Source organism: Moschus berezovskii, chromosome 27 (genome assembly GCF_049115385.1).
Source record: "Moschus berezovskii isolate FMDL1 chromosome 27, NW_MosBer_1.0, whole genome shotgun sequence".
NCBI lineage: Eukaryota > Metazoa > Chordata > Mammalia > Artiodactyla > Moschidae > Moschus > Moschus berezovskii.
In genome coordinates, this window is record NC_142486.1 from 41,556,094 (window position 1) to 41,578,110 (window position 22,017).

The window sequence follows — 22,017 nt, forward strand, 5'->3', positions numbered from 1 at the left end:
GACACTGAGCCAAGGCACCGAGTCAGGTCAAGGGGGAAGGAAAGTCGATTTTGCAAACTGAGGAAATCACTGGGTGTCTGTGTAGAAGGAGAAAATGAGCTTTGAGTACCATTTCAGCAAAGAAGAGCAGATGCTCAGTAGGAAGAACCTCCTCTCCAAGAGTCAATCTCTGCAGTAAAATATTATTAATGTAATAAAAGAAACACGGGGGGATGCAACACACCTCTCCCCACAAGAACAAATCAAGTAGGCATCGCGGCCACTTCCTTGCAGAGCCTGCGATCTGTCACCCCGGCTCCTGGGACCCTGAGGAGCACTGTCCAAGGACTCTAACCTCTGCCCAGCTGCGCCCCCTCACAGCAGCTCCCCCCCATCCCTCATCTCTGACCAGCCACAGCAGGATGGTGGTGCCTGGACCTGCAGTGGTGGGGGCCCTGGACCGTCCCCTGCACTCGCTCCGCAGCTCTGGCAGGTCTGTCCCTGGCAGAGGTTATCCGGGCGGTTTTCACAGGCTTTCGGAGTTTGGGGAGGGGGCATGATGAACCTCCCACCAGCATTATCCACAGTTTCCCTCCCTCCTTTCACGTTCGGCCCAGAGGGTCCCCCAGAGCCGACGCAGTGCCCCCCACCTTCGTGCTGCCTTGGTGAGCTCAGAGGGCAGGTTTCTGTTTGACTCCACCTGGGAATTTGAAAGCAAACATTGCCATGCCCTGGAGAGAAGGGGCCCTTGGTGGCCCTGGGTTGGCTGGGACCCCTTCAGATGTAGACTGTTCAGTCCTGAGACCCCAGGCAAGCGTGTGTGCACTCAGGTGAGGTCTGAGTGCTGAGTCGGGACACGGGGCTCCCCCACCTCTCACAGAGCACATGGGGTCCCATGGGTCAGCTCTGCGGCCAGAGAAGATGCAGGGCACTGCCAGATTGGATCAGAACTGAGGCACCCCAGCCCCCATGCCCACCACATCCCTGACCAGCAGGCCTGCTCCAGGGAGAGCCGGCCCCCTTCCCGCACCTGCAGATGGGCTGTGTCCACTTGTGGGAGGAGCAGGCAGAGGGCTGCCGCCTGTGCTTACAGATGAACGGCGGGGTTCCTGGAGCAGAGGCTCTGAGGGGAGAACAGGGTGCAGGGCATGTGCAACACTGGGGCACTGCTGAGGGAACTGGTGCTGGCTCAGGGCCCGCGGCTGCCACCCCTCCCCTCCGCCCCAGGCCTGGCAGCCCCCCACCCAGGTAGGTGTGGGGGAACTGACTAGCATCAGGAAAGCGATGCTCTTTCTGTGGCCAAAGGCCTTCTGTTTCCCATTTCCAACGGGGGGATTTTCAGAAGTGAGTTCTGGGACCTGTGAGCTTCAGAGAAGCCCCTCTGCGTCCCCTGGGCACTGCCCCTGCCTGCTGTCCATGAGGTGAGGCCTGGGCCCCCTAAGCTGCCCCAGAATGTTCCAGGGTCCTGGCACTTGTCCTTTCCCCAAGGAGAGCAGGGGCTGTGCGGACAGCTGCAGGTCACTTGGTGTCTTACTGGCCTGTCTGTGCCATTTTTTTGGAATTAATTTTGGGCTGAAAAAGGCTCAAAGAAGGCTTTGTTCCTTTGACACTTACTCTGGAAGAAAAAAAATCCGTGGAAAATCTGACATCTGCATTGTAGAGAGAAATCAATAGATGGGAGGAATATAATTATCCTCTGCTCCCAGAAGAACGTTTCAGATTTTTAAGTGTCTCATATCAGCTTAGAATTTGAATGACATTTTAATTATTTTGTTTTTTTTCTTCTCTGCCTGGCGTGAATTTCCAAAGAGTGCCACTCTCAGGTTCCGGGGGATGTAGGGAGCAGAGCCGCACTCACGGGGAGCATCATGTGAACCGGCATGTTGTCCTTAGGAGCCAGCGGGGCATCCGGCCAACAGGATGCTGGTGTCTGTAGTGCTGCTTCTATGCAGATGTAGCCGAGTCTGGGGTGTCCATGCTGGGAGCTGTCTCCTCAGTGCGTCTGTGATCTCAGCAAACCCCATTTCCAGAGCCTCGACCCCGAACCCTAGAGTGACCTGTCTCGAGAGTCGGCAGACACGGCAAACAGGTCCTCAGGCATGGCTCCACCTGACTGCGGAGCACCCAGGCCTCCAGGGGGGGTGCTGGACAGCCACCAGTGAGGATGGTGCCCAGGACAGTTGGGTATTGCGGCCTCCACGGGACACACGTATGAACTCGCTGCTGGGCCGCACGGCGGACTCACACCTGGCCTGCGAGCTCGGCCAGGACATGGACGCTTGGCCTCACTGGGGAAGCTGCCGGTGTGGCTGCCGCAGGGCTCCACTGTTTCTCGGGTCTGTTACGGGTGCCACAGCACCCCTGCCTCCCACAGGGGCCCAGGGCAGGAGCTGGCAGTGCCCTCAGCCCCTCCTGCACTCTCCATGCTCCTGGCCAGGCTGCAGTGGGGCACATCTTGTCTCTCGGGCAGGCATCCCGCCTTGTTGGCCGTGTGGCTGCCACAGGTTGGGCGACTCACTGTTACACTCCCAGCTCAGAGCCCTCGACTGTCCCAGAGTCCTTCCCATGCAGGCTGCTTTGTGACGCGGTTCTCACCTTCCAGGGCAGCTGTCCCTTGAGACAGACATCCGGACTGAACCTCTGCATCAATCAACAGCCTCACTCCTGCCAGGGGACAGATGGCTTCTGACCACGTGGGGGTTGGGTGGAGCTGTGATTCCCAAGGGCAGGTGAACCGGATGTGTGGCAGGCATGGGAGCTGACTGCCCTCCTGGCCACTGCAGAGCAGCATGCTGGCCACTGCCTGGCAGGGAGACCGGCGGGGCTGCCCGGAAGCCCACCCACAGGAGCCCCTCTCTGCAGCGGGTTGCCCGGTGGACTGGGCAGCACAGGAGTCCCTGAGCCCGAGGTCTCCCACGTGCTGTGCCCTGAGTGCCAGGGTCTCCCATGTGCTGTGTTTCCCGTCGTGTCAGCGGCGGGTGGATACTCTCTCCAAGGCCCAGTGGGACATCGTCCCTCCCCCATCGTGGCATTTCTAAGTCTGGCTGTGTTCTTATGCTTTATGAATTTGCCTTTTCTAAAACCTCACAGTTGCATTACTGTGATGATGCTCAGCGTCTAAAAGCTAGGTTTTAAAGAAACACAGGAGGAACTGACGTTGTAAAAAGGAGAGTTTCTTTTTCCTGCATTTGCTGTTACTACTGAGACTCTGAATGTTACCTCTGGGAACACTGTTCGCAGTTTTCCTTCTGCGTCACCCCTGCATGTCTGTCCAGGGGTGGCTCACAGTCCTCTCCATCCTTGCAGGGCCTGATCAAGATCCGAGGGGACCGGTGCTGGCGGGACCTCACCTGCATGGACTTCCACTACGAGGTGAGCAGGGTGGCCAGGGGTGGGTGGGGGCATGGGCGCAGGCTGAGCCCACCATCCCCTCAGGACAGGCCCTCCGACTCCCTGTTGCTGCTGACCACCCTCAGGCCCACGCTGGGGCCTTTCTGTGATTCACCCGAGGGCTGCTGCTGCTGCTAAGTCACTTCAGTCGTGTCCGACTCTGTGTGACCCCATAGACGGAAGCCCACCAGGCTCCCCCGTCCCTGGGATTCTCCAGGCAAGAACACTGGAGTGGGTTGCCATTTCCTTCTCCAAGGCATCTGGCCTCAGAACAACCTTCTCCTCAGTGGCATCAGCTCAGCCCTGTTTGCCTGAGCTCCTCACACCAGCCCTGTCGTTCTCACCCGGTCTGGGCACCACCTGTCAGGCAGATGTCTTCCTTACCCGGGGTGGCTTCAGCCTGCTCCCTCCGAGGGGTGGGAGGTCCCAGCGCCCAGACGGGGGGCTAGAGAGGCAGGAGCTGGGGGTCCCAGGCCCCGGCCACTCTCACGACCAGCACATTATCGGCAACAAGCAGAAGAGTGTCATGGCCACTGTCCTCCTACGAGACCCACACAAGGTCGTCACAGCTCAGTGTTAGGAGGCACAGAAAACCACCCTAGGAGGAAGGGGCTGGAAGAAGGGGGACGTCTGGAAAGCTGGGCATCCGGGTTCCTTTAGTGTTCTTGTAACTTCTCTGTGGGCTTCCCTGGTGGCTCAGCGGTAAAGAATCTGCCTGCCAATCCATGAGATGCAGGTTTAATCCCTGGGTCGGGAAGATCCCTGGAGGAGGAAATGGCAACCCACTCCAGTATTCTTGCCTGGGAAGTCCCATGGACAGAGGAACCTGGCAGGCCACAGTCCACAGGGTCACAGAGTCAGACATGACTGAGCATCTAAACAACTACTACTCTGTAAGTTTCAATCGTGTCCAATTGAGAAGTTAGCAGGAAGACACTCTCCCGGGGGGGTTGGTGGCTCTTCCCCAGGGCATCGCACTTGAAGCCCCACCTCCCTGTGTCCAGCGGGACAGCACACCCTCCAGGACACACAGGCCAGCGCACTCTGACTGGCATCTCTGTGTGCCCACTGCACACCAGGTGCCTCAGCATCCACAGCTAATCCGTGAGGAATCACACCCACGGGGGGAGGGAGAGAGTCAGGCCGCAGCCACACCCAGGGCCGGGGTGCACAGGCCACACACAGTTGGCAGCTGTAGGAGAGTGCTTCCTTTTGCTGGGCTCTAAGCCATGTCCAGGAGGAGTCACCACCGCAAGCATCGTTTATCTTTGGCCCAGCCCTTCCCTCTGCAATGCGGGAGACCTGGGTTCAATCCCTGGGTTGGGAAGATCCCCTGGAGAAGGGAAAGGCTACCCACTCCAGTATTCTGGCCTGGAGAATTCCACGGACTGTATAGACCATGTGGTTGCAAACAGTCGGACATGACTGACTGACTTTCACTCACTCACTTCCCTCTGATGGCGGATGGCAGCCGTGCTGTCTGCATGCGTGCACGTGTGGGCCATGTGTGCAAAGGACACAGGGCCCCGGAGGAGGAGTGCACAGCAGGCCCCGGAGAGGGAGTGCACAGCAGGCCCCAGCGCCCTTGTCGGACCCGCTCTGCACAGAGGCTCACTCCGAGTCAGTGGGGCTGTGGGTCCACCAGGTCTGGGGCTGCAGAAGCCTGGTGTCCGCCCGGCATTGTGCCCTTCACTGATAGCTGGATGTCCACAGTGGCCGCCGCAGCCCCACACAGCATTGGCACAGCTGGCCCCTCTGCGGATGGCCGCATGTGCAGGGAGGAAAGGGCCCATCAGCTGGGCCCCGGGCGCCGGCGCCACGGCTGAGTCAACACACGGGCCTTGGGGACCTGCCGCGCCCGCCCACCCCGCACACATGTGGAGGCTATTCCCAGGAACACACACGTGGGGCCGGGACCCCGTGCCCCCAGCCTGCATGTCCTCCGAGAGGAACTCCACGTGTGAGCTTCTGCCATCCCGCCGCCTCCCTGCACCCCATCCCTTCGCAGGGGGCTCGCCAGCGTCCAAGCGGCTCAGCACTGTGACCACAGATGCCCCCCCTGCCTCTGAGCGCCTGTTCAAGGGCCCTCAGGGGTCCCTGAGGGGTCAGCGTCAGAAGTACAGGAAACCTAGGAGCACCAACTCGGCCGAGCTGCTGGAGGGGAGCCTCTCTGGCCAGGGCAGCCCCAGAGCCCCCTCGGTCTCCAGGGCCGCCAGTGGGCACACGGGGTAGGGTACGGAGGGCGGGTCCCCTGGGGGCCTCCAGGCGCAGCTCAGGACCACCCCTGCCCACAGACACAACCGGTGCCCAACCCCGTGGCCTACTTCCTGCACCGCTCCCCGTGGTGGTTCCACCGCTTCGAGACCCTCAGCAACCACTTCCTGGAGCTGGTGGTGCCCTTCTTCATCTTCCTTGGACGGCGGATGCGCATCATCCACGGTGCCCTGCAGGTCCTGTTCCAGGTGAGCAGCCGCGCCCACGGAGAACCTGAGCTCCCACATCCCGTCTGCCGTGCCTGTGGGGGTGGACCCGCAGGCCCCCCGTCGCCCCGCAGACTGTGCCCCCAGCTTCCTGCTCCTCGGCACGGGGCCCGCGTGCTGAGCTGCCCCAGCCGCGGGCTCCGTGGTCCCGGCGGGAGGAGGGGACCCACGCCAGGAGGGAGCCTGTGGCCTGGTTGGTTGTTTACTGTGGCTGCTTCTACCAAGTTCTCGTGTCCCTTGTTTACTAGAAGTTTTGTGGTTTTGTTTGGGGTGTTTTCAGTCATGAGTGGGTGAGGTTAGCAAAAATGCAGCCACAGTCAGTTACCTTCCTAGAATGAATCAAACTCAGTCGTGCTGTGTTCACGCCAACACGTTTCTGGGTACACTTGGTACCATTTTGTCTGGGTTTTTTGCACTGTCAGTGAGGTTCGTCGGTGGTTTTCCATCCACACTGGCCGTGTCTGGCTCTGCTCCGGTTCTCGCTCTCAGACAAGACAGAACTGTTGCTCCGACATCCAACCCGGCCCAGGCGGGGGGTGGTGGGCGGAGCGGGGGTCTGGTGTGGCCACTGACAACCTTTCGTGGCTGCCGAACGTGAAGGGTCTCTGTTTTCTGTAGGTTTTTTAATGGCAAACATTTTCCTTGGAATTCGTCCATTTTATCTGCTTTCAGACGTCCTGGTCAAGGAACAAGCTGTGGGAGTCTCCTATTTCGCGGTCTGGGTTTGTGTCCTTTCCTTGGGCATTGTCACTCATGATGCTCAGGGCAGATTCTTTTCCCAACCAGCCTCATGCTCTTTCAATGAAAAGTCCCTGCACTTCAGCAGGTGCATTTATTTCCACAGCTTTTGTTTTCTCTTGGCCCTTTTTCAGCTTGCCTCTTCCGTTGTTTTCCCTCTCCTAATTAGCAAGTATACTGTTTCTTTCAGGCGCGCACATGCTGCATCCCTGTCCTTGCTGCCACGATGGTCCTGTGGCTTCGATGTGCCGTCATGGTCTCCCTTACCCACCGGCTTTGGCTGCCGGTATTTTAAGCTCTACTTTGCTTTTAATCAACCAACTTTTTAGAACAATTTTAGATTTACAGAAAAACTGAACTAAGAGTACAGAGTATACCCGTACAGACTGGCATCTTTATTAGTGATGTGCAGCTGAGGTTGCTTGTGTCTTTCTGTGGGTGGAGAGCTCATCTCTTGCTGCTGTCTTTCACTGTCTGGATGCACCACAACTTATTCCGGACTTGGCTGTAGGGCAAAACCCTGGCTGGCCAGTGACCCTTACTCCCAACAGCCTCTGAGGAGGGACACCCCCAGGAGCACGCCTCCATATCCCTGCCGTGCACACTTCAGCTTAGGCAGAGGCTCAAGCACCCTTGAGGTCTGGCAGCATGGACACAGCCTCATGCTGGACGGTCCTCCACTGGCACAGGATGCCCAAGTGCTGGCTCCCCTTTCCTCTGCCGATGGAGAACATAGGTCCTGCTCCCGAGGCAACTCGGAGGACCCGCCTGGCACACAGCCTCCGCGGGAACCCGCGTCTGCTCAGCCTGCGTGGTCACCAGGGTAACCGTGAATCGCTCTTGAGGCTGTGGGGGTGTTACTGAGTTGCTGCTTCAGCTGCTTTCACCAGCCTGGGACCACTGGAATCCTCTCAGGGCTGTAAACGTGGCAGGGGCCCTCCTGGCATCCCTCAGGCTTCACTGACTAGTTTCTCTGCAGAAATCTGAGCCCAGCTCTGGCAAGTGGTAAGGAAAAGCAAATGGCCATGTCACAAAAAAATAATTGAAGAAAGTTTGGGTTACTGGTGCAGGCGGAAGGGTTCAGCTACTTGAAAATAGGAATTAGGAAGGTATTTATGTTGACATTTGACCCAGCAGCCTCAAAGTGCCTTTGTTTGTTCCCAGTGCACGTGATGTCTCATGGCATTTTAGGATGAGGACCCTCTAACTGGACTGGCCTGGCTGCGTGTGTCCTGGGCCAGGGTTCTGGCACCTCCACCGTGGAGGCCATGCAGACTTGGGGGGCTCAGGGGTAGGTGGCTCCCAGGCCACGTGGCTGGGTCTCCACCCAGCTCTGGGTCTGCTGCCCAGCTGGACAGTGGTAGATGGTGGTGGCACAGGCACACTGGGCAGAGAAGAGCCAGAGCTGGACCTTGAAAATCACGCCAACTTGTGGCCCTGGACGTCACTCTCAAAGGCCAGCCATGCACTCGCCTTCTGCCCCCCAAGGCCCTGGGAGCCTTGGTCCAGGCACGTCCCAGCATCACCTTCCCCCACCCACATGGTGCCCAGGACAGGCCCAGGCTGTGGCCCTTCTCTGAGGCCTGCTCTGTTGCCCTCCCAGGGCCAGGCCTCAGCTCTCCAGAGCAGAGAGGACGAATGGCCTCCAGCTTTGCAAGGCCGCCTCCTGGGCACATGGCCCTCTGCAGGCATGGCACTGGGCGCTGTGGGTTTGCACGCTGCTTTCGTCTCCATGCCCGCGACCCCGAGGGTCCCTGGCTCTGTTTGTTTCCGTTTGTTCCCCGGGAGAGGGCTGAGGATGTGAGCACTCACACCTCCTCCCACGCTCAGTTTGCACAGCTGTTCCGGAAGGTTCTGTGAGTTCTCCAGAGACGGCCTGTTGTCTACTTGGGGAGGCGCACCACCCCCACCTCAGACCCTCACGCTCTGCCAAGGAGACACCCTGCAGGGCCAGTGGTCAGCTTTTGCTGTGGGCCCAGCGGGACCTCCTATCCCGACATGAACCAGGCCCTCACCAGACCCATGGCTCCTGGTCCATGCAAAGACACACCTCACATCCCAGACTCCCATCACAACCTCCCACCACGTCCGGCTTTTTCTAACCTCCATGACATCAGCCACAGCCCAGGGGACGTCACTGTGGGGACATCACTACAGCTTCGGGCACAGAGAGCTGCCCCCACCAGCCTGAGTGACCTCTCCGCAGCCAGGGTAACAGTGTAGCTGCCCAGGGCTTCTGGCCACAGAATGTGACCTACGAGCACCCTCCCCCTCATTGAGGGGCATCTCCAAGGTCGCACCTCACAGCTCATCTTCCCACTGGCCCCTGGCACAGGGTCATGGCCTCTGTGTGCTGTGCCACGACAGCCTCCTGAGTCCTTGCGGCTCCCACTGCCATGTTAGAAACAGGCCTCCATCCCCAAACACTCTGGTGAAACTTATGCTCTGGGTCAGGCCCCCAAGTGTGCTGGACAGGGGTGCCACGACAGCCTCCTGAGTCCTTGCGGCTCCCACTGCCGTGTTAGAAACAGGCCTCCATCCCCAAACACTCTGGTGAACCTTATGTTCTGGGTCAGGCCCCCAAGCTGGGCACACAGTGGAGACATGAGGGGTGTCTCTGGGCCCAGGGGACCCACCGAGGCAGGACTGGGGTGGGAAAGCTAGGCAATGTTCAGAGGTCGTTAGGGCCACACACGAACTTAGGCTGCCGACTCCTCACGCAGCTGGAACTGCGGGGCCTCAGGAACCTGCCGGGCCAGGGCGTTCTTGGTTGTGGCCTGTGGACCAGCACCCGGGGCCTTGCCTCGCCCCCAACGAGTGCCCCTCCTGCCACATCCAGATGGTCACGGCCACTCAGGTGGCCGTGCCAGGGAGGGAGCGTCCTCATCTCCTGGGCTCCAAAGTTGGGGAGCCTGAGCCAGTGGCCGGAGGACTGCGCCCAGGGCAGGCTAGCCAGACGCTGGCCGTTGTGGGGGCAGCTTGTGGCCCTGGCCCTCCTACAGCTGTCGGGAGAAAGGACCGCCCTGGCGCTGGCCCATACCACTCCTGCAGCTGAGTCTGCAGCCGGGACACCGAGGTCACTGGGCAGAAGGCTGAGGCCAACCAGCAAAGCCTCCTCAGGACACAGAACTCAAAGCCCCAGCCACCAAAGCCAAGGTGCCGAGTGGATGCACTGCCCTGGGCCTCAGAAGGCTGCCCCAGGCATCATGGCAATGGTCTCTCTCCAGGGCTCACACTGGCAGGGCGGGGTGGGGGTGGGGGGCTGTTTCCAATTCTCCTTTTCAAAGATGGAAAAGCCCCACCTCAAAAAATACAGGGCCTGAGCTAACTCCAGGGGTCCCAGCCCCACCTGTGCTGAACTGCCCAACTCCTTCCTGGGGTGCTTCCTTGGCCCCCCAATGGCCACAGTCAGACCAGCCTTGTTTGCCATGAGCGGATGGGAGACACTGTGGTCCCCCAGGGGTGACCTGGTGTCTGTCTCTCAGGAGGGCTTGGGTTATAGCCAGTAAGATGATGGGGCCCCAGACCAAAGCCAGGGGAGGCGTGTGCAGCGTCATCACTGCAGGAGCCGCGCCAGCTGAAGCCTGGCGCCCATGCTGGGCTGTGGCCCTCATGGGTCCAGAGGCGCCCAGAGCCCCTCCGATAGCTCTCATTCTGAATGGAAAATAACTGGCTTGGAACATAAATGAGGGGAAGAAAGGCCCCCAGGGAACCCTGCTGGGCACGTGGGGTCTTCCCATCACAACCACACGTTCACACTCACTGTTAAAGCTTTGCAGCCATCACTCCAGCAGCCGCTACCACGCTGCGTGACTGCCTCATTAAGCAGCCCGCAGCCTGCCGTGTCCAGCCCCTGCCTGCCGGCGTGCGCGTCCTGCTCGCCCGCGTTCCCTTTGTGTCCCGTGGTTTTCTAACGTTTCTGGAGCAGAGGCTGCTGGCAGGTGACTTCCCTTCAGCTCTCTGGGTCTCTGCTGGGGAGTCTGGGGGCCCTGAGCCACACCCCTCTGGCCATGACTCCTCCCCTCCGGCAGCCTCTGTGATTTTTCTTCTTCAGTTTTTCAGCATGTTGGTTCAACATGCCTTGGGTGTGGCTTTCTTCGAGTTTATCCTGTTTTGAGATTTCCGAGGCTTCGGTGATCTGTGTGTAGTCTCATCACCGGCAAGCCCCTTCGTGCTCCCCTGCACTCCTCCCCTCCCGGGGTTTAGGTCGCTCGTCTGCCAGGCTGGTTGGCTCCATCCCCCAGGCCCGCTCGGGTCTGCTGCTCCCAGTGCCGCACTTCACAGAGCTCCCGTGGTCCTGGCTCAGATTCACCGACTCCTCCTCTTACAGTGTCAGTTTTGTCAAAAGCCTATCCAGTGAATTGTTTTACATGTTACTTTTTAAACTCTCAAGTTACCATCCAGTTCTTTGGCATTTTTCGTATTTCTCTTACTTAGGACTGTCTTAAGCCCCTCAGCTTTTGACAATAGCTGTGTTCACATTCTCAGCCGCCGGCTTCAGCCCGTCTCTGGGCTCTGACTCTGCCCCAGGCAGGTCTCTTCTCCGCCTGTGCCGGCAGGCTACTCAGCACTTCCAGTCTGTCACCTTTCGGTCAGTGTTGGATGCCAGTGTTGCGGACTCTCTCCTGACAGCCGCTGACCCCTTACAAGTCGCTTTCTGAGCCTCCTGGACACACAACGTCTCTCCACAGGAGTTCCCAGGAGTCAGGGGTCTTCCAGACCCGTGTAAGGTCAGCGAGGACACAGCCTGGGTGGTTCAAGCACTTTCCCTGGCCTCATGGAGGAGGCCCCATCCTCTAAGTTCCGTGGCCGAGGGAACCCAGGCAGGACCGCAGCCCTCGGTTCCTGAGCCCCCTGCCCTGCCTGTGCCCACGTGAGCCAGCCCCTCCAGCTTCCGGCATCTCAGACGCTTCGTTTTTCCAAATGCAGTCATTTGTGTGGCCTTTGAGCATAAGGCAGACCTGCCCCGAGGTGCAGCCCTGCTTCTTGGGGTGGGGTCTTGGGAAACTCAGCCCAGCAGGGCAGAGGAAGTGTGTGGGGAGCAGGGGCGATTCTGGTGTCCGTGGGCCTCACTCTCGATTCTCGTCCACGGTAGGGGTGGCGGGTCCTGACACCACCAGGCCTCATGCTCGGCTCAGCTCTCAGGTGACACCCTGCGTCCTGATCACCCTTCTTCACGTTCCTGCTGCTGCCCACTTGCCTCTTGTTCGTGGAGCTGAGTGGAGACCACTGAGGGGCTCTGAGCTCAGTCGGCAGGTGTCCTGCCTCCCTGGGCTGCCTTCCTCACTTTTCTTTCCTTTTCTTCTAATTTTTTAACATTTTTCAGGCTAAAGGCTTACACTGTTTTACTTTTGACTCATCCTCGGAAATGGGAAATGGCCAGGATACGTGTGGACTGAGGTCTCGCTCCAGTAAACTGTCAGGCACCCTCATCCCAGGCCTCCCCAGGCCCGAGAGTGCCGTTCACTCTGGTCGGGGAGCCGGTCTGGGAGCTGCTGGCTCTGCTGCATCATCTCCCTCAAAGGGCCTCCTGCGCCTGCACCACATCACAGACGGTGCTCCCGTCAGTCTCCTAGCTCACGACCCTCACTAAGCATCGTTCCTGCTGGGCGCACCGGCGTGGTCTTCAGTGTGGCGCGTGTACATGTGAGGGTGCAGAGGAACAGATGCCGCTCACTGTGAGGGGCCTTCAGGCTAGCAGCGTCCTGCCTGGGTTTCTCTGGACGCCTCTGGGGTCTCGGGAGCCCGTGGCCGGAAAGCAAGGCTATGGCTCAGTGAGGGTGCGGGCTGCACCAGCCACACCTGGGAGGTCCGCCCTTGGGCCACCTGGGGTGAACGTGGGCAGGTGGCTCCAGGAAGCCCCCAGCTGCCCTGCTCCGCAGCGTGATGGGGGCAGTTTGAGTGTGGCTGGAGTGGTGGGACTGGTGGCTTCTCCCAGAGCCCAGCAGCTCTGAGCACATGGCCTGTCCACTGCCCGCAGGGCCCGAGCAGGCAGCAGGCCCGAGGGCAGTGTGACGGTGGATGGGGCCGGCTGCTCCCCGCACCTTCTCAAGGACTGTGGGATGCGGGCGGGGCCCTCAGGGCCAGACCCAGAGGTGTCTTGGCGATGGAGGCTGCGGTGCGCCAGGGGCTTCTCCCCAGCTCTGGCGGCCATCTCAGCTGAGAACTGAGCAGTAAGCAGAGGGTCGCCACCCACGTGGCCCCACAGCTGCACCAGGATGGCAGGCCCCCAGGGACCGGCCTGTCCTCACCCTCCATCTCCAATGCCGGTGGCCGTACTGCACAGCTGAGCCACGGAGAGAACGGGCCCCACCTGGCTGACCATCCCACCCCCAAGCACAATGCACTGGAGGGGCTGTCAGGAGGTGTAAAGGGACAGCTCCCCTAAGCCTGTCCTGACACAGAGGAGGAACCAGTGGAGCATCTAAGGACTTGCTAGTCTGCAGACGAGGTCTGCCCAGGGGGAGCTGGGCCCGAGGCACACGACCCCTGCCGCCCCCATGGTGGTAGATGGCCTGCCGGCATCCCAGCCCAGACCTTCAGGATCCCACGGTCTCAGCAAACCCCAGGGCAAAGCCCCGTCAGCCCCGAGCAGCCCTGCCAGCTCAAGGCCCATGGACCTCAAGGGGCCGGGCATGGCTGTGGGGGAGAGCAACAGCCCAGGGCAGGCACAGGTGGGGCCACTTTGGGCACCAGGGTTTGTTAGCATCCTAGAGAGTGAAACATAGAAATTATTTTTAGGCTCAGAACCAGGAAAACTAGCTTTCCAGAGTAATGCAGGGTGGTTCGGACTCCACACTTCCACTACAAGGGGCACGGGTTCGATCCCTAGTTGGGGGACTAGGATCCCCCGCTCTGTGCAGCACAGCAAAAAAAACCCCAAAGTAATCCAGGGAGAGCTGTGACTCCACATCTCACATCACACCCTGAGAAACCCCGGCATGGTCCATGAAACTGACTGGTCAAAAACCCAGCTGCCCGCTAGACCTGCGTCAGGCTGGCGTCTGTGACCACATGTTCTCCCTGGTCACCAGAATGGAGACGCAGCTTTAATGACAAATCAAGGAGTGGGTATCAGCTGAGCCTCACCTGGCCGCACAGCTCCAGCCTGGGCCTGTGGTCTCACCTCCTCAACAGCCCACTCAGCCCGGACCCGTGAAGCAGAGGACCCCACGGGCAGCAGATAAGCACACAAGCGGCCTGGGTGGGCACTTGGCCACTCTGCTACTTGGGGGCTGTCAGCTGGTCCGGGTCTGACTGCTCTGCAGAAATGTATCCATCTGGTTGGACAGCTGAACTTGATGAAATCCTCCTTAGTCCTCTCATCACCATGGCGACTGCACCATGGTCACTGTGGGTCTGCAGTCACTGAGGGCCTCTTTACTTGCTGGTGCTGCTGATCCCCGTTTCCTTCTACTTTGCTGACCTGCAGCTCCTGGTGTCATTTCCCCTTTTCTGAGGCGGTGTTTGAGTCCGTGTCTCCCTGTAGACACCTCCGCATGGACCGCCCACACCTGAGACCCCCGTCGTCCCAGAGCCCCTGCTTCCTTGTGGGTCTGAGCCCCACCCCCCCCAGGGGCAGAGCCTGGACCAGAGCAGAGCCAGTGTGACCCTTATCTCACACCTTCCCCAAAAAGCTAATCTGAAATGGATCAGGCCTGGAAAACTTTTAGATCTTTGTATCTCTGAATGAAGAAAAGATTTCTTAGATGGGATGCAAAAAGCAAAGTTGTGAAGATTTTAGAAGTGTAACTTGGGCTCCCTAAGTGGAGAGTGTCACCTCTTTGAAAACCATGTGATGAAAAGGCTGCAGCGGGCAGTCTGCGTGCTGCCGGGACAGGCTCTGCCAGGACCTGCACTCAGCGAGGCGCTGGGGTGTCCGGGTACACCCCTCACCCTCCCTGGCCTCCAGCTAGACCCCTGCTGAGTCACCTGGAGCCTCCTCCCCTGTGTCTGTCACTTCTGTAGGGACCCAGAAGCTCTGTGTGCAGTTGGCCTGGGGCCCTGTGCTCAGAGACGCTTGCCAGGCACATGGGCGGGCGTGACCCTGCAGCCTCTCCTCCCAAGTGAAGACCAGCCCACTCCCGGCTGCACCCTTGACAGCCAAGTCTGCATCAAGTAGAACTTGCCACTTTTAGTCTCTAGAACAGCTGACAGACATGCAGTTACCAGAAGGGACACTGTGGAGCTTCTGTCTGGGAGGCAACCCCCAGACACAGGTGGCAACACTGGCGGACAGACCAGGGAGCGGAAGCCCCTTCTGTCCCGCACTTGGGGGACCTTAGTTCTGACAAGTTGTCTGGTCAGTGCCAAGCCCAGGGGACTGAGTACGTGTGGGCTTCCTGGACCCTGGTCATCCAGGCTCACAGGGACACTCACCTGATCCAGCTGGACCCACAGAGGCTTCTCATGAGGGGCAGTGACCAGACTCTTGGGCAGCCATCCGGCAGACAGCACTGGGAGGTTCACAAGACAGGGTCCGGCTAAGCTGCATCCAGGTGCAGGCCGACCTCGCAGGCCACCTGTCCCGGGGGAGATCCGGGCCCAGGGCCGGCCTCATGCGGGGTCACTCTGTGGTGGAAACCAGGCTGGCACAGGCACGTGTACCAGCACACTCCCCAGTCCTGGTCCAGGGGAGCAGCAGGAGCCCCATCCAGACCCTGCCCCAGTGAGGGATGCACTGCAGGGCCTCGGGGCTGGCTGCTGAGAAAGCCACACTGGACCTGCTGTTCACCGGTGACGGTGACAGCTGCCACAGACACAGACTCGTCCTTTCCCGGCTGTGAAGCCGAGAACCCCAGCAGCCTCCGCACGGGGCCAAAGGCCAGACTCAGGGTCGGCAGGAGGGATTTCACCAGAGGCACAGGGCAGAGCTCACTTCTGAGGTCGTTTGGGACATGGGCATCTCTGGGCCAGTCTGAGGGAGCCCAGGCGAGCGGCCTGGGTTGGGAGGGGGGCCGGGCACCTGGGATCGCACAGGCTTCAGGAAGGGCACGACCCCAGCCCGTGCGTCACCATGGCTCGTGAGGTGCAGCGGCTGGAGCCCATCTCCCCACAGGTGGTCCTCATCATCAGTGGGAACCTGAGCTTCCTGAACTGGCTGACCATCGTGCCCAGCCTCGCCTGCTTCGATGATGCCACCCTGGGAGGCCTGTTTCCCTCAGGGCCTGGCCGCCTCAAGGACCAAGTCCTGAAGATTCAGGAGGAGGAGGCCCAAGGGGCCAGGGCCCCGCGGACACGCGGTGGGTGACACTGGAAGGCGGGCATGGCTGGGGAGCCCAGGTGGTCTCCATGTCCGGTGCCAGTCAACCCCTGAGGCTATGGCACCCAGCCCTGTGCCCACTCCAGTGACCTGGGAGACAGAGCAGTGTCTCCATGCCTGGGCAGGGTCACTTTCGTCTGCTTGGTATGAACGGTGTGTCCTGGTGCCTGGCACAGTGACCTCAGATGCTACTGTTCCAGCCCAGGTCTTGGGACAGCTTGGAGGGCTGAGAGGGGCAGCTGTGTTTCCACATCAGCCTGGAAGGTATCCTAGGCTTAGGGAGAAGGGGGCTGCACATGGTGGGAGCCCTCCCCAGACTCCCCAAGGGACCAGCTGTACCTCTCTTGGTCTCTGTGGGCCCAAGGGTCCACAGAGAGGCCAGGCCTGGGGGCTGCAGCCCACCCACTATGCCCCCTCCCAGCAGGCTGTGTGGCACGGGGCATGGTCAACCTAGCACTGGGCGTTCTGGTGGCCTGGCTCAGCATCCCTGTGGTCCTCAACTTGCTGAGCCCCCGGCAGGTCATGAACAGCTCCTTCAACCCCCTCCGGATCGTCAACACATACGGGGCCTTTGGCAGGTACCTCAGGGCCACTGAGACCCCGGGGGAGACTCGCACATGCAGCCAGCCCCCACCTGCACCCCCAGCCTTACCATGGCCTTCTCAGGTCGGAGGTCAGGGTAGGGAGGCTCAGCCCTGACTCGGGCCCTCCCCGTCCCCGCCAGCATCACCAGGGAACGCACGGAGGTCATCCTGCAGGGCACGGCCAGCGCCAACGCCAGTGCGCCCAATGCCGCCTGGGAGGACTACGAGTTCAAGTGCAAGCCCGGGGACCCGAGGCGGCGTCCCTGCCTTGTCTCGCCGTACCACCACCGCCTGGACTGGCTCATGTGGTTCGCAGCCTTCCAGGTGAGGCCCTCAGAGGGGAGGTCCCACAGACACAGGATAAGGCCAGGGAGTCCGTGCTGGGGCATGGTCCATGGGAACCTGCCAGGGTCCCCCCGAGGCTTTGTGGGTGCCCAGGGCCGGGCCTTCCTGCCAGCTTCTCAGAGTGCTTTCCCCAGAGCAGACAAGGCAGGCATGGCCAGCAGCGGGGCAGCCAGCATCTGTGAAGCCTTCACTCAGACCCAAGCAAACTGGCAGGATTATGCCCCCCACCCAGGACAACAGCCCCCGGGAGGCTCAGCCACGTGTCTGCGACCCCTGGTCCTGCCAATGACAAAGCCAGGCCCGGCCCTACTCCACCCAGGTCCCCGAGGACAGGACGGGGGGGAGGCACCCAGGAGAGCAAGCAGGCGGCAAGAACAGGAAGAACCAACACCACGGGGTACAGGCACCCAGGAAAGCCCCCACCCAGGAGAGCTGACCGCCAAACGCACTGAGTCAGGGCCCCCAGGCCGGCAGCCTGAAGGCTGGCGGCTGTCAGGAGGGAGGGGTGGGGTGCACACACGTGGGGGCTCTCAGAGGAGGGGTGGTGGCTGCAGACACCCAGCTGTCTGCACCCTGAGTGCCCCGTCCTCTCCTCACCCCCAGACCTACGAGCACAACGAGTGGATCATCCACTTGGCGGGCAAGCTCCTGGCCAACGACGCACAGGCCCTGTCCCTGCTGGCCCGCAACCCCTTTGAGGGCCGGGACCCGCCCAGGTGAGACGCCCCTGCCAGACTCCCCCGTTGCAGCCTCGGCTGCCCCTTGGGGCTTCTACCCTAGATGCAGATCTCTGCCAGGGGGGCCGGCCCAGAACCAGGTCTGGACACAGCAGTCCCGAGGCCCCACGCACCCACTGAGGACCGCGGGCTCAGTCTGCAGGACCTGAGGCTTGACCTTTCTGCTCCTGAGCCCCTCTGCCTGCCATCATGCGCTGGGCCTCTGGCTGCTCCTGACCGGGCACAGCCCAGCTCTGCCCAGGGCCATCCAGGGGCCGAGGCTGCCCACTGCCCTCGCCTTGCAGGTGGGTCCGAGGAGAGCACTACAGGTACAAGTTCAGCAGCCCCGGGGGCAGGCACGCGGCCGAGGGCAAGTGGTGGATCCGCAGGCGGCTCGGCCCCTACTTCCCGCCACTCAGCCGCCAGGACCTGAGGGGCTACTTCACGTCCCGGGAGTGGCCGTACCCGGAAGCCGAGTAGAGGCAGCCAGGGCTCGTGGCAGGAAATAAAGCAGGAGGATGGCGGCTGGCTGCTCTGAGTGAGGGGTCTCCTTCCACAAGGACATGCAGGGAAGCAGGGCCGGAGCAGAGGGGCTGCGGGCCCAGGTGGGGGTCCATGCTTCCTTGTCTCTGTGGGCCCCACGTCGCTGTTCACCACGGGGTCCTGAGGGCCCTGCCCTGGCCCACCCTGGCTGCGCTCCCGGTCACCAGACCCCCAGACACTGGCGTCCCAGTGCTGCTCACAGCTCCAGTCAGCCCCACGACCACCTGCCCACATGGCCTCTGCCCCCAGCAGTGCCCACAGCACCTACTCTGGGTCCTTGGCACCAGCGGGCTGGTCCTCAGCCCAGCACATCGTGTGCTGGTGTGGCCGGGGGAAAACCCTGCCTCTCCTTTCTGCTCCCAAGTGGGTCCCCACTGCATGCAGGAGGTACCTGTGTGGGAGAAGCTGGGGCTCCTCTCAGAGCCCACACACCCCTCACCCATTCTCCCCTGCAGTGACCAACGCCCAGGGATGTGGACAGGGCCTCGGTCCTCCTTGGGTGGGCTACCCCCACCAACCCTGATTGAGGTCCTCCCCCCTACCTGTGACCACATGCCCCATCTCACGCTGGAGCCTCCTGCTTCCTGACCCTGACCCGGGATGGGGGCACAGCAGAGTGGTCAGCCCCAGCCTGGGCGCTGGGGTGCGGGGTCCCCAGGGCAGCTGCTCTGTGGCCTGCTCGCTTCAGGTGGAACTGGATTAACAGTTTGTTGCTTGGCGACCCTCCTGGGCTGCAGCCCAGAACCTCCACAGCCTGACGTCAGCGGTGAGTGGACACCTGCCCCCCCAGCCATCCATGGAGCCTGCCGCAATGCGGAGGGTCCCCGCAAGAACAAGCTGGTCTAGGCCAGGAGGCCAGACTGAAGTGGGCACAAGTGTGAGTCTGTGCAGAGCCCCCCCGCCTGCCTGGGGGCCGGCTGGCCCAGGTGCCAACAGAGAGGCCGTGTTTTGCTCGCAGGCAAACAGGCGCCCTGTGTCTACCATGGGACAGACGGGGCCTCAGACACGGAGCCTGGAGCCAGCACGTCTGCCCACGACGGCTGCACAGAGCTACCGCTGGCCCGCCGTGCCTGGGCCCTTCCCAGGGGGCTGTCCTGGGGATACTGCCAGTGGGTGGAAACACCAGGGGTGCCCCTGTGGGGCCCAGGATGGGCAGGGAGCCTGAAGAGACACTGTGTCTTGGCTCAGGGTGGGCCCCTAACCCCAGAACCACAGGTGGCCTCCTTGCCAGGAGCCGTGGTGGGTCCCTGCCCTGCCAGCCCTGCCCACCACACTCTGGCCTCAGCGCCACCCAGGGATCAGGCTGTGGAGGCCGCAGGACTCGGCACCCCTGGTGTGGGCTCTTCTCTTGGCCTCGGTCCAGCCATGCTGGTCCCAAGACTCCTGGGACCTCTTAGGACACACACAGATGGTGATGCTCAGACCTTCAGGCTGAGTGGAGCCATGGATGGAGCCATGGACAGGAGTGACAGCAGGAAGGTGGCCCAGGAACCCGGTGGCATCCTCTAGCCCCAGGGGACGTCCCAGGTGCAGTCAGGGTGGATGCATGGCCCACTAACAAATCAAGGGCCCCGTCAGACCTGCTCATGCCTCCAGAGGCTCCCCAAGGGATCCCCACTGGTCAGAAGTGGCCCCACCCTGACCTTCAGAACCTGTCCTGAGACCCACACCCTCCTGTCGAGGACAGTCAGACCCCACCTTCCTGCAAAGCCCTCCCATGGCCTACCTCACTGAGCCTGAACCTGGGGTCTCCACCCATCACCTTGCCCCTCCCCTGCGTCCTCTCATCCTGCTTGCCCACCAGCCACAAGGGGCCACAGGGCCTTTGCACTGGGAGCTCGCGGTGCTCACAACACTCAGGGCCACCTCTCCTGCCTTTGCTCAACCCCAGCTGCTCCTGGTCACACACGGGTTGGTGGGGGCTCACGCTGGCCCCCCAGTGCTGGATACACTGTCAACCTGATGCAAGAGAAAGGCCCAGACATGCGTGTCTGCTCCAACCAAGGCTGCCTCTGTCCAGTGTCAGGACAATCAGCTGTTGGTGGGGAGGTCGGGGGGGCAGGGACACGAGGTGAGGGCTTGGCTCACCCCTTCCGGGACAGGCGACTGAGTCCTGGGGGTCCTGGTGGGTGAGGATCCACCCTCCTCGACAAGAATCTCAGATGCAGGCTGGGAACTGAATTTCTGTCAGGCACAGGCCGCTGCACAGGGTCCTAGGTTCACCTAAAACCAGGAGTCCACTCAAGGCAGGGGCAGAGGTATTCTCAGAACACAGGAAGGGGTGGCCTGCTCGCAAGAGAGGTGAGCAGAGTGTGGCCCGAGCATTGACCCTCAAGGGACTGAAAATTTAAGATCAGTTCTTCCCACCCAGTCTCTCGAGCTGCTGCCCCATGGAAACCTCTGCCTGACAGGCTGGCCCTCGCTGAGACCCCCACCCCATCTGGGGGCTTCTCCCCTGCAGAGCACTCTGCCCCTATGGCTGCCACAGTCTGAATGGAGGTCTATGTGGTGATGGTCGCAATGCCCGGGCCCAGCCCCACACCTCCCCCAGCTCTCCAACTTGAGGGCCCTGAACTCGGCCCTCTTGCTCCAGGACAGGACTTGGGCCTCTGGTCACCAACAAGCAGTTAAGCTCAGGTGACCCACTGAGTCTGGCTGGGGGCTCAGCTGGGGGCCTGTCTCAGGGAGGACCCACTGCTTCCCTCTTGCTCGAGGATGGAGCAAAAGGCTCGGCACAGGTCCTGTCCCCATGAGCAGGGTGTGTGAGAGCCTGCCTCCATCAAAGGGGCTCCAGGTGTCATCCCTTTTCCAGAAGGTCTTCTCTCTCGGAGATGATAAACGCTGATGCCAAGCCCACTCTCAGTCAGATCCAGCCCTCCTCTCTCCAGGCTTCCATGTCCGCGCAGGGATGGCCTGACGCTCCGCGCTTTTAGGCCGCTGGCTCTGGAGGGACAGGGTCAGCAAAAACCGGCCTGTGGCCCCACAGGGGCAGGACCATCTCCTGAGGCTGTCGGTTTTTAGAATGGCCCGTGGAGACGTGGAGGCCTGAGTGGTCCTGAGTGCCTGGCTACCTGTCTCGACTGCCCCGCTCGAGGCCGCGCAGGGGCTGAGGCCTGCTCCCCCGCGACGTTCGTCAGGGGCTGCTCTCAGTCTCCTCGCGCCTGACCTTGGCTGCTGCTCCAGCTTCTGAGGCCGGCCGGCCTGCTCTCTGTCTCTCCCGCACATGTGCTCTTCCTTCCTTCCACCTGTTCCAGGTCTGCCTTCCGTCTTCTCCTCGGGCTGCACGCTTGCTGTCTTTCTTCCTGTTCCCCCGATTTCTAAGCACAGCTGAGGACCGTCACACGGTGGCTGCACTCGCAGGGCTTCGTGAATTAGACCGTGGTCTCCTCTTAACACAGCGAACCGCAGAGGCAGGGACCGGGATGCTCACGTGGGTAGACTGGGAAGGCAGCCTTTTACCTGGAGTTTTATCAGCCTATTTGTCACGCCCAGCGCCCCTCACCCCCCACAGCTCCAGCACGCTGGGTCAACACCCCTTTCAGAAGTGAACAGATTCTGGTATGAAGGACACTTGAATTCCAAGAAGGCTACTTGCGTCCCTCTGCTGAGAGGTTCCCTTGCTCAGCATCATGACAACCTGTCCCCAAGATCTACTCCCACCCTATATCCTGCGGCCTGAGCACACCATGGACCTTCGTGTTCAGGGACTCAGTTCCAAAGGTGGAACTCACATGTCAGAAAACTTAACCTTTAAAGTTCCTAAGATAATCAACAGAATTGACAAAACGGTAGCTTTTACTGACAAAAAGAGAAGATACAAACATCTAAAATCAAAAAAGCTAAGTGGGACATTACTATCTACATCACAGACATAAACAGGATCACAAGAGAACAGCATGAACAAATGTAGCCAACAAATCAGGTAACCGAGACGAGGCAAGTTCCTAAAGACAAAATGCTCAAAGTGACTCAAGAAGAAA

The 22,017-nt window shown here is 60.8% G+C and overlaps 1 protein-coding gene across 4 annotated transcripts in view; it reads left to right on the forward strand.

The window, feature by feature from the left end:
* The window catches only part of LMF1 (lipase maturation factor 1), a 51,753-nt gene extending 33,729 nt beyond the window's left edge, over positions 1-18,024 (forward strand). For 2 of the 4 annotated variants that reach the window (XM_088833175.1, XM_055409089.2), the window contains 7 exons: positions 3,286-3,351; positions 5,664-5,831; positions 15,646-15,829; positions 16,271-16,427; positions 16,574-16,757; positions 17,382-17,494; positions 17,800-18,024. In XM_088833175.1, the coding sequence (XP_088689301.1) occupies positions 3,286-3,351; positions 5,664-5,831; positions 15,646-15,829; positions 16,271-16,427; positions 16,574-16,757; positions 17,382-17,494; positions 17,800-17,974 (1,047 nt within the window). In that variant the 3' untranslated portion in view covers positions 17,975-18,024. The remainder of the gene's footprint in view (positions 1-3,285; positions 3,352-5,663; positions 5,832-15,645; positions 15,830-16,270; positions 16,428-16,573; positions 16,758-17,381; positions 17,495-17,799) is intronic. The other 2 variants (XM_055409091.2, XM_055409090.2) reach the window with 1 other exon arrangement.
* Positions 18,025-22,017: the final 3,993 nt, after the last annotated feature.